At 39.2% G+C, this 12,423-nt stretch overlaps 1 protein-coding gene across 8 annotated transcripts in view; it reads left to right on the top strand.

The window, feature by feature from the left end:
- The window catches only part of LTBP1 (latent transforming growth factor beta binding protein 1), a 185,766-nt gene that overhangs the window by 145,278 nt on the left and 28,065 nt on the right, over positions 1–12,423 (top strand). For all 8 annotated transcript variants that reach the window (XM_068185291.1, XM_068185292.1, XM_068185290.1 and 5 more), the window contains 2 exons: positions 4,983–5,108; positions 7,322–7,465. In XM_068185291.1, coding sequence (XP_068041392.1) covers positions 4,983–5,108; positions 7,322–7,465 — 270 coding nt within the window. The remainder of the gene's footprint in view (positions 1–4,982; positions 5,109–7,321; positions 7,466–12,423) is intronic.

Here is a 12,423-nt window from a genome sequence, read left to right as displayed (position 1 = left end):
ACAGTTTTATTACTGAAGCTGGTATGTAACCTGCCATGTATTTAGTAATGCGATCTCTCATGAAATGAAATACTTTTGCTGGCAGGAGCACTGCTTCGCTTGATGTCAGGGAATAAGTGCTGTGTATTTAGATATATCATAACATCAAACATACCACTTGTGTTTTACTTGCTATTGATAATTATAAAAAATTCTCCAGTGTTCTTTAGTGCTTTTTTCTCTCTAAACATTTACTTCATTTTGTAATCATGGCGTAAGTTGGAAGAAATATTCTCTTACTGCCAAGACAAAAGCCTGGTCAAGTAGACTAGAGAGAATGAATCTGGGTAACTCCACTGATTCATGGGGGAGGCAGTATTTTATGATTTGAAATAATGGGGATAATTCCAAAGCACCTTCATGGACTTTTTCATCAGCATGTATACATTTCACCCAGTGTTCAGGAGGGATATGGCCACATATCTTCAACTGCTCTGCAAGAAAAGTAGTAGCAGGTGTTTTGCCTCATTCTTAAGCATAGCTATAAAAGAGGGGGGAAAAGTGCTAGAGAAGAATACAGCCTTCTCTTTGTAGAAGCCAAACACTTCATTTCAAAATGAAGCTAGAAGAACACTTATTAACCTTGTGAAATCAAACTCCCAGAAATTAAAAAAAAAAGGAACACAACTTAAAAAAACATCCAAAGTCATTGGCATCTACTGTTAGGAGACATACCAGAAACAATGAGCTCCTCTGCATCTCTGACATTTAATGAAATTGCAGTTTCCAGGGAAAGGTTGCTATCATATATGATGAAGTAATACAAAGTTAATCTCCATTAAAACAAAAGAGCCAAATTTTTACTAAATAGAAAAAGATGAAATCACAAGATCTTATTTCCAGGATTGTGACTCGTTTTGGAACTTTTTAATGAAGAATAAAACAAGCACAAAACCAGCTGAGCATGCTTCACAAGTAATTGGTGTTGTGTATGGAATACAGATCAGACTTTATATTCAGCACTTGGAAAAGTATTTTAATAACTTGGCGAAGCAAGGGTACTTCTAGTCTCTGAAGCAGCAGCACTCCTTTTCCACTACAATTAGTTTCTCCATTCTGTCATTTTAATAAAAACGACTCCATAGTTTTGAAAAAAGTAATTTTAAGGGAGCACTGATGGCATCAGTGTCAATATTTGTAGTGGTGTCCGCTTCATGCTAAAAGGCAAGATGGAGCAAAAGGAATGTGTGATATTCCAGGTACTGAGAAAGCATGTGGCTTCCAGCCACAGGAGCTACTGTTCATTGCACTAAGTGCCTCTGTAAATTTAATTCTAGGTAAGTCAGTGAGAATAACTGTTTATACCATCAGAGGAAGAACCTGAGAAAATTTTCCTGGATTCACACACCTCTCTCTACCTGGGATGCAGATTTTCCATATCTCCAGACTTTTTTTGTATGAGCTTGACTTGGGGTTTTTTGAAGTTTGAAACAACAACAGCATAAAACATTTAAGAATCATGTGGTTTAGTTCTGGGAGTTTTTTTGGCTGTTGGCCAAAGTAAACTGAACAACTGTGGAAACTGTGTCTTCTTCCAAGGTGTGGACAAACTTTTGTTGCAGCAGTGACATTCCACTGCAGCCTGGCCCCAGGCTCAGAAATCTGACTGCACTGGGCTCTCTGAACTGCAGGCTCTCAGAGAGCTCCTTAGTTCCTTGTTGAGCGCTCTGGGGTTCATGTAAAGATGGTGTTTTACCCAGCTGGCTGCTAGTCAAATATGTTGGCAAAACCTCAGGTTAGAGGTTCTCTGATGTTTAAGTCAATACCCTGCCTCAAGCACCTCTTCTGTCTCCATGTCCCATCCCATATGTCTCTCACTGCTGCACCAGGAAGTCCAAAAAAACTTATTCATCCCACCAGAGCTCTCTGACCTCTGCTTCTTCCTTTTTATGTATGTATGTTATTGGTAGCCCTGGAAGTTTCAGAATCAGAGCTCTGCTTCTCTAATCACTTTACAGACTGTCTTTAGAACCAGTTCCTCTTCCAGACATATTGCTATGTTAAGTAGATTTCAGTAAGATCTAAATATCATGCTTGAGGTTGCCTTCAGCTTCTTCAGGTAGTCAGAAAACAGGAGCACAGTGTTGAACTCCACAAAAATGTGCGTGAGTGCACACATCTTGCCTTTGATTAAAGCAGGTAGCACTGATTAATGGATTCTAAAATAGGTTCTAATTGCAGAGAACTGCTTTAGTCACTCTATAGACATAGGGTATTAGTTTAATATTTAGTTTTTTTTCCCTTGACTTTGTTTCCATATAGCAAGAGAATTGCCGATTACAAGCCTCACTCTTTATGGGGTGATTAAAGAAACAAATGTCCTTTCCGGCTGTAAAAAAAGAGTCCTTTGAGTGAACTGTCTAGACAAGGAAAAATATTTGGTGCTTGGACCTCCTCTGTAATATCCCATGCACTGAAAGATGCTCAGAGTGTACTTTTTAGAAAGAGTACTTTTCAGAGTACTTTTTTGTAAAAAGCCTATCTTCTATGGCTGTATTATATACTGAATGAGGACACTTGCTACAATCATAAGTTTTGTTTCTGTGGCTTTTTTAGTTTATGACCTTGTTTTACCTGTGAAGATCCAGCTGCATGAACCATTCCCCTGTTTCCTTTAACATTTAGGTTTTAAGTAAGAAGAGTTCTGTAATTGGGGTAATTCTTAAATCTCCTGTTGTATTTTCTTCTGCGTAGGTTTCTAACAGTAACTGTCCCGTGGCTCAGGAACTTTTTTAACCATAGCTGTTCACTGAAAACACAAACACTGTTATTGTCTGTTGTCTGAAATTCCAGGCTGTCAAGCCACCATTGTTTACTCATTTTGAATTCCTTTTCTTAACAGAGCTTTCTGATTAAGAGACAGAGTATTCAGATTTTTTTTACTAGATATGTGAAACTCTGCTGATCACATGAGACTATTAATATCAGATATGTTATGCAGGGACAGTGAACAGCAGCAAGAAGGAGGGACCAGAAAAACACAACTGTAAAAAATTTTTACTGTCTTCCTCCCACTAACTCTGTATGCATCTTTTTATAATTCTGTCACTGTGGGGACTTGAAAAGGAAAAGGTATAAAAGGTAGCCCTTGACCCTTCACCTCTGACAATCTTTAGCATAGGTAAGTTGCTTATTCATGTTGCTGAATTAATTCTACTGGAAAGGGTTTGTGGTAGGTTTCAATAAGTTCAATATCCAGAAGCCATCCAAATTTTTGTTTTCAGTTTCTTGAGAATAAGTATACTGGCTATTGTATTCTTTGCCAAATACAATAGCCTTTCTAAAATAAATTCCTTGAATATTTTTCCTTTGTTTAATAAATCAAGATGTAAAGATCATTAAAACCTTTACTACAAAACTTACAAACCAAATAAATTTTTCTGCCAGTTCCATCTTTTTTATAACCATCAATTATACTCATATATATGTCCTAGATTTTGGTGTATTTAGTACATACAGTTGTTGCCTGCATTTCAAATGTAGGCTGAAGTTTGTTAACCAATGGATCAGTTCAGGGGGAAAAGTAAGTTTTCCATCACTTAAAACACCCTAACATGAAACTACATGCCTTTCTGAGAAAAATGTTCAAATTTCACAGTTTGTTCCATTAGTACAGAAATTGCCAGAGACAGGTTTTTAAGCCTTTTTAAGAGGTTCTGGATAGACTCTTCTGGCCTTAAAAGTCTACGTGCGATTCCAAACCTGTTCAGACCCCACCACAGCACACAGGAAAAGCTGGTTTTCAGGATCCCAAAAACACCACTCCCTGAGGCATGCAAAGCTTGTACGGATGAATTTGAGCATTTGGGTTGCAAGAGGGCGGCAAAAGAGGTAACAGGTGTGGATGGTAATGAAATGCTACTCAAATTTTGGTTTCTTGGGGGACTGTGACCACATGGTTCAAAGACCAAGAGTTCCCTTTCAGCTGAGCATAAAACACCATTTAAAAGTGAAAAAGTCCTTGCACGGTGACTACTGTCAGGATAAGAATGCAGTGCATCTTTGCTGACTTATCTAGGTTTTTAGAAGGCAGAAGGTACTATTCCTAATACCCTGGGAGGTTTACAGTTTCAGCTAATGTTCTTCCTCTTGAAAAGCACCTCATGACATCTTTAATGACCACATATAGCCAGGGTTTTGGGTTTAGGTCTTACTTTGAGTGAGATAAAAATAATGCATTCCTAGCACTTGTAATACACTTACAAAAATAAACCACAGTCTGCCACAAGCAGCTCTACTTCATTATAATTTGATAGGCAGCTGAGTCAAAGAACAAACTAACACATGCAAGTGACTTACTTGTAAGGCCAGCAAACCAAAACTGCAACTACAAATGAAAAGGCCAGTACAGAAAACATTCCAGCATTGGAATTACTTTGTATACCTGAGTTAGACGACTTGTATGACTTGTATGTGTAGATTTACAGGACTTCAGACAGAAGGCTCACTCCACAGATATTTACCACTTACACTATGAAACTGTGATGTGTGCTGAGAGCCAGAATGAAATCTGTTCAGCACTTCTGCACAGGGGATGTAGCTATACCCTTGAACTCTTTTTGTAGGCACAGTGAGTTCAGTTTCACTCATGTTGTTGACTATATAATACTACACTGGTAGAGTCTATAAGTCAGTCACAGAAATTATTTAAACTTTGCCTTAGTCTGTGGTATGTAACATCATATTGTGGTTAGCAGGTTTGGTGAAACAGATGGGTGGAGGCAGTTGACCATTGCTAGCATACTTACGGCAAAGCTAACACTGAAGCAATTTCTAAAATTGTTTGTGTGCTTATATTAATTTTTGTGTGTTCCTTCCCAATGTGTTGAGACATAGGTGCATCTGTTTACAAAATGGCCCATCTGTGGGTGTTCTGCACTCTTTTTGAGTGTCTGCCTTTGGCTGTCACACAGCCTGTCTGATGTTAAAATTCTTCCTTGCAGATGTGGATGAATGTACAAATGGCACAGTGTGTGGCACCCACGGGTTCTGTGAAAACATGGATGGCTCCTACCGCTGCCTCTGCTACCAAGGGTACCAGGACACACAGGATGGGCAAGGATGTACAGGTGAGCTCATGGGTGCTAGTAGTCACTGCTGCAAAGTTCAAGGGAGCAAAAACAGCATTCCAACAGAATGAATTTCACATTTTTGTTTTCTGACATTTTTTATTAAAGTTATGCCACTTACTAGTAAAATAGGGTTGAGCTCCTCTTTACTCACTGAACTTTGTGCCAGATGGAAACTTTACTTTGTACCTATTTAATGAAAATTTGTTATTAGGACAAATGGAAGACAACAGCACATAAGCTGAACCACTTATTTTATTTCTTTTAAAAAACCCAAGAAACCTCCCTGTTTGTGTGTGTCAGAACCATTCACAAATATAATAACATTAATTTAATATCTTAGCCTATTTAAGTGCTACATCTGTTTAGTCTCTTAGCTGAGTAACCAGGACCCTGCACTACCTCCTGCAGGCAATAACATCTGGAATGTGGCACAGCCAGGCTGAATTAGATGGCACTTCCCTAGGCATATGGTGTTTAAACAGATTTTAACATTAGCTTCCAGCTCCAGGAAAGACACCCATCACCCTGAAATTATGTGGGATTTTTGAAGGTGTGTAAATACTGCACATTTCTTTTGTGACTAATAGGTTTCCAGATCTGTTGTTAATAGCGATGGCTGGAGAACCACTTGAGGCAGCACAAGTTAGTAACATAAAATTAATATCAGATCAAGGAGAGGTATTCATTGAGCAATTTCTTCAAGCCAGACTCAGGATGAAACACATTTACCAGTAACAGAGACCTAAATGAAATACCAAACAGAGTGGAGGAATTAGAGGTTTTACAGAGTGTTTGTATGCATTTTCTAATATATTAAGATAGTTTTGTTACAAAATTCTTTATGCCATTAGACACTTACTTTGCTGCATACCAAGGTGTATTTTGTCATACAGTAACTTTTCATGGATAAAAACAAATGAAGCAAAGAAAATAAAAAATAAAAGGGAAAGGAAAGGATGGTGTGAAACTAAATTTAATTTTGAATTCACACTGAAGTAATTCTGAACCACAAAATAATGCATTTGTTTTTCTTTTCTTGTATAATACTGTATAGTGTAAAATACTCTTATAAATTTTGAAGCCAGTTATCAGCCAAAACAATTTAAAGAGAGATTAAGTCTCTAGTTCCTGACTAGGCAATGTTCCCCAAAGAAGACTTATTCCCTATGACAGTATGCCAGCAAAAAGATAAAGAAAAATCTGAATGCATTTTTTTTAATGTGAGCAAACTCTTAAGTTAAAATCCATATTTATATAAAAACACACAAAAAGCAACATTTATTCAGATAACTAGATTTTGATAGGCAAGAGGTAAAAACGATGAAATACTGCTTCACAAGTTAGACCATACTCAGTTATAGGAATTTCTAAATTGTGATACAGAAATTACTATTTCTGATACTAATAAGCATAATTTCTGTCTACAAATGAGATTCTCTCATTAGATTTTCAAATGTCAACATTAGCAACTAAAAAGAAAGTAAAGTTAAATGATCTTGGTAGTATTTGGTAACCCTTGTTTAAACATCAGACAATTCTATCAGTCAAAAAAGCATTTCAGGTTGGCTCATTAGCAGCGTATGGAATCCAAGTTAAAAATATGTGGAATTTTTTGGAGGGAGGAATTTTTCAGTGTTCAGCGGGGGTCCCTGGGTGACCTGGGCACAACTTCTGTGGGTCCCAGAGCAGCCCATGAGTCCATGCATAGACATATGGTGGCAGTGGGGCTGGGGAATTCTCTGTTTGGTGGTTGTTTACAAGAAAAATGGTATTTTGGAGAGGAAATTATCTTTTTTGTAGTACAGTCTGAATCTCACCAAAACCTGTTCATTTTGCTCCTTGAGTTTAGTGAAAGTTTGGTAATAAAGATAAGAAAAGAAATTCAATTACTCCAAGTCTTAAATCCCAGTAAGAGAATACACAGAAAAGCAAGTATTTAATAAAGAGAAACACCAAAAAAAACTGTGTTCTGGCGTACAGTCAGCACCTAATCAACATGAATAGTCTATAAACTGTGCTGTGACTTTCAGGGGTCTTTATTTCAAAGGACTTACTACTTGTTTAGGAATCCACTTAGGTATTAGAGAATTTTTAATCCTTCTCCAGAGATCACATCTGTAATCTGGCAGATAATATTGGCACAGATACAGCAGATAAAGAACAGTCGGGGGTGGGTCTCAATTGATTTATGTTTTGGATTTTTTCCCCAGATGTGAATGAATGTGAAATGCTGAGTGGAGTATGTGGCGAAGCCCTCTGTGAAAATGTTGATGGTTCTTTCCTGTGTCTGTGCTCTGATGAAAACCAGGAGTACGATCCAATGACCGGACAGTGTCGCTTCCGTACCTCACCAGGTAAAACGCCAGCAGATTTTTGCATGCTTGGTATGATTTCAACTGCACACAGAGCCATTGGAAAGGCAAACCTGCTTCAAGTATTGGTGTTGCTTTAACTACAGCAGAAAAATTTAAAACTTCATCATTGTCTTGAAAGTGCGTGCGTGAGAGGGAGATTTTCTAGGATGGACTATGTTAGCAGTGAATCATTAGCAGTGAAAATACAGTAGAAACACCTTCTAAATGTTATACATCAACAAACTTGGCAGTAATATTGAGCAATTACTACAGGTAGGAGTAAACAGTCTCACTGACTGTACTGTAACATTGAAATCTGATATGGAATCAAGTCTATGACCTGAGTGATTTTGGTTTTTGTCCAAACTTTTTCAAACACTCATTAGTATGCTTGGACAATGTTTAAGGGAGCATATTATTAAAACCAGGAGTTATATTTAGTTGTTGTGGTTTCACCCCAGATGGCAACCAAGCCCCAAGCAGCAACTTACTCACTCCCCTAGAAAGCTCATGGGTTGAGATAAAGACAGATTAATAGGGAAAGCAAATGCCACACACACAAGCAAAGCAAATCAAGGAATTAATTGACTACTTCCCATGGACAGGCAGGTGATCAGCCATCTCCAGGAGAGCAGGGCCCCATCACACATAACAGTGACTTGGGAAGACAAAAGCCATCACTCCAAACATCCTCCCTCTTCCTCCTTCTTCTCATCATTTTATATACTGAGCATGATGTCATTAAGTCTGGAATATCCTTTTGGTGAGTTTGGGTCACCTGTCCTGGCTGTGTCTCCTCCCAACCTCCCATGCACCCCCAGCTTCATCGCCAGTGTGGCAGAACAAAAAGCAGAAAAAGCTTTGGCTCTCTGTAAGCCCTGCTCAGCAATAACAAAAGCCCTATATTATCAACCCTGTGTTCAGCACAAATTCAAAAACCAAACCCATACCAGCCACTGTGAAGAACTCTGTACCAGCCAAAATCAGCACAATAATATTCTCTTATTATCATTATTTAGAATTAACGTTAGTCCTAGGAGAGGGTTGTTGGGAAAGCAAAAACTCAAACCACTACATTGGTGTCAATCTACCTCTGTTGTCAGTCTCTCTTGAAGTGTCCTTGCCTGGTTCACTCCTGTTTTTCCTACTAGTCCATTGTACTGGATTTTTGAGCTTTTCTTATAAAGTGTTTTGGGTGTTGAAAATACTACTGGAAATACACTAATTGAAAATTAGTTTAGAACTCTTAAAGCTGCCTTCACATTTCTACACTGATCCAGTTTGGAGAAAGGAACAAACCCACAAGAGGATGAACAGATTGCAAGAAATGACAGGATTTACTTGCACAGTTGTTTTCCCCTCTGGAATGCAAATCCTGGTATATTTTCCTTGTTTTCTTACACTGCAGGCTGATGTAGCTTCCAGAAAGTCTTAGAGGAATTGGCTTTTTTGCCAGAATGCTAACTTTACAGCTTCCAGACTATGGCTATTTTCTCCTATCACTCGTGATCTTTCAGACTTGTAAAGAGGGTTGAAATATCCATGACCTAATTGTCACAAATATTTAGATCGCTGAATGTAGCACTCAGCAGCACTCAAGAAGTTGCCTGTGAAATATCATTAACAGCTGATTGATGAATGTTTTGGGCCTGTGAAGAGGCAGTACTCAGGAGAGTTCAGCTAGATGATGAAACAAAACCAGAACTAAAAAATTAGCTCAAGACCTGAGTCATGTAAAAGGAACTCACATCCAAGGGACATTTGAGGGCATACCCTAACATTGCTGTGGGGAGGAAGGGGATGAAGAACACAGTATGACCGATTGTACTGTCAACAGATGAATACTCTACTGTCAGTACTAATTCCGTGATGCTATCAGCAGTGAGCACAGCTTTGCTGCGATCAGTCTGGAGAGTAACTGTTCTTCCTTCCCCTCCAGGATTCATCAGGCTTTAACAAAACACATGCTTTACCTTTGTCTCTTCTCTGATAAGGTCATCAAGATCTCTCATAGGAAACCACAAGGAGCTAATGAGAAGTACTTCACATCATATGGTCTTGGACTAGAGTAAGGCAAAATGGCTGTACTTGGAACAGAGATCTTACTCTCTTTTCTTCCAAAGTAAAAGGAGAAAAGACTGTTGTTAGTTCTTCTTACAAACTTTTCTTGCTGCAAAGAATGCTGGAATAGCCACACATCCTCTCCAGCTTTGACAAGCCACATACTCAAGTCAGGCGTGGTGCTTCCAGAGTTCCTGTGGTGCATATGGACATCATCTGTCAGCATTAGTTTGCACTATGCTTATGAAAGGCAGAACTTAAAAGGCAGAAAGGAAGAACTTAATCTGTGTTATGCTGTTGCAGATATCTGTAGTTCAGGCTGGTTCACCCAGCTCTTGTTTATTTCTCATTCTTTATTTTTGTGCATAAAGAAGTGTTTGTCCCCCTTCTATGAAGTGCAAATAGGTGACATTTGTTCAAATGTTACTTTAATTTGGGACTTTTCTTCCATGTGGTTAAAGGCTGTTGGATTTGTGGAGTGCTGTGTGTTCACACTTTTCTTTACTTGCCCTTAGGGCTCTCAAGATTTCCTTTTATTTAGATTCCACTTGCTGGAGATTTGTCTGTTGTTAGCTGTGCCTTGAAACAATCCTCCCAGTGTATGTACCAGGAATTTAAGCCCCTATTGTCACTTTCCAGTCAAAAAACCCAAAAAAGTGCAAAAAATTGTGCAAGGCTTTGATTGTCTCATTCCCCTCTTCTCTGCCCTGCCATTCATAAAATGTAGGAAATGTTTCAGAAGTAAGAAAAGATAAAGGAGGAAATAACTTTATTCTGTAGGAGATGAAAATCTGCTGTTCTATACATCTTTGTACCTGAGAGAAAAAATGCTTGCTTTGGATTGAAGTCTTCTCATTTATTCTTTTAACAAACTATATACAGCTATTTGTGATTAATTTCTAGCAAGTGCCAAGCTCGATGCATTTTGAGTAATAATCAATAATAGTAATAAATAATAAGTTTGAGTATAATTGTGGTTTTAACTGTTGCATGTTGTAGTATGCATTTGAACTACTAACATAGACTAATATGCTACTAACAGGTCTCATAACATTGAATCCAGGAGCTAAAATGGGCAGTGAATATTTGATGATTATAACAAGTATGATTTGCGGTGGCATGCCAAAACTTGAAATGTTTCAATACCAATGCTTGCAGAGATACAACATCATTGGCATAAGGGAAACCTGGTGGGATGAAACTATGCCTGGAGTGCCACATTGGATGTTTACAGGCTCTTCAGGCAAGCCAGGTGAGGCAGGGAGGTGGCTGGAATGTATGGAGCTTACGATGGCAACGGTACGGTTTAAAGTCTCCGGGTAAGGATAAAGGGACAAATAAATAACATGGATGTCATCATGAGAGTCTACTATAAACCACCTAGCCAGGACAATGACACTAATGAATTTTTCTTTGAGGAACTAATGGAAGCCTCCAATCAACTTCCTTTGTCCTTTGGGGCAACTTCAACTTGCCAGATGTTAACTAGGAACAACAAACAGCTAGCACAAACAGATCCAGAAGATTGCTCAAACACGATGCTAACTTCATGGTACAGGTGCTAAGGGAGCCAACTAGGAAGGATGCCCTTTTTGATTTGTTCCTTAATTATTAAGGAGGGTTTTGTGACTGAAGTGATGATGTCTGTCTTACATACAGGGACCACGAAGCAATCAGGTTTAAAATCTGGTGACAAGAGGAAACTGCCAGCTTCAGTTCTGAAGACATGAGGATAGCAGACTTCAGGCTTCTCAGGGAGCTAGTTAGCCAGGTGCCCTGAGAAAGTGCTTTTGAAGGTGTTGAGGTCCATTCAGTGCTGTTTACTTTTTAAGCGCCACTGCCTAGGAGCACAGGAGCAGGCAATTCCAAAATGGGGAAAGTCAAGAAGGCGAGGCAGAAGACCAGCTTGGCTGAGCAGAGGTCTTGTTTTGGAGTTAAGACAAAAAAAGAAGGTATATGTCCAGTGAAAGGAAGGTCAGATAACATGAGAAGAATAGAGAGATGCTGCTCACCACTGTTGGGAGAAAATTTGTGTGACCAAAGCTCAACTGGAGTTGAAGCTGGCTATTACTGTGGGGAACAATAAAAAGGAGGGAGGTTTAAATACACTAATAGAGAAAGGCAGCACAGAAATTACATGGGCCCATTACAGGATGAGGATGGTCACCTCACAAGGATACAGACAAGGTAGAGATATTTAATGCGTTCTTTGCCTCTGTCTTCAACACAAGCTAAGGGGGTCCTGTTGATCTGAGCTGGAGGACCATGGCTGTGAGAATGATAAACTGACCCTGAACTTGTGCAGGATCTGCTGCTCCATCTGGATCCCTGTAAGCCTCTGTGACCTAATGGGCTTGACCCAAGAGTATTCAAAGACCCTACTAGGTCATTGTGAGGCTTCTCTCAATCATTTTTGAGCAGTCTTTGGAATATGGAGAGATCCCAGCTCACTGGAAAATGGCAAACATCCTGATTTTCAAAAAGGGCAAGGAGGGTCCTGCCAGCTACAGGTCTGTCACTTCAGTCTCACTTCAGTGTCTGATAAGGTTATGGAGAAGATTATTCTGGGAAATATTGAAAAACAACATGATCATTTGTCACAGCTGGCATGTTGTCATTAGAAGAAAGTCCTGCTTATCAAACCTGATTCCCTGTTATGACAAGGTAACCCACCTAGCTGATCAAGGGAAGCCAGTTGATGTGATCTTTTTCATGTCAGTAAAGCTTTGGATACTGTCTCTCACAGGATCTTTCTGGTCAAAATGTCCAGCACACAGCTGGATAAAAACATCATGGGATGGGTGAGCAACTGATTCACAGGTCAGGCACAAAGGGTTACAGTGAATGGGGTGACATCAGACTGGGGACCTGTCACTAGGGGGGTTCCACTGGGCTCC

Source organism: Anomalospiza imberbis, chromosome 3, assembly GCF_031753505.1.
Source record: "Anomalospiza imberbis isolate Cuckoo-Finch-1a 21T00152 chromosome 3, ASM3175350v1, whole genome shotgun sequence".
Lineage (NCBI taxonomy): Eukaryota > Metazoa > Chordata > Aves > Passeriformes > Viduidae > Anomalospiza > Anomalospiza imberbis.
Note: the sequence above shows the minus strand (reverse complement) of the source record. Positions and strands in the feature narration are given on the sequence as shown.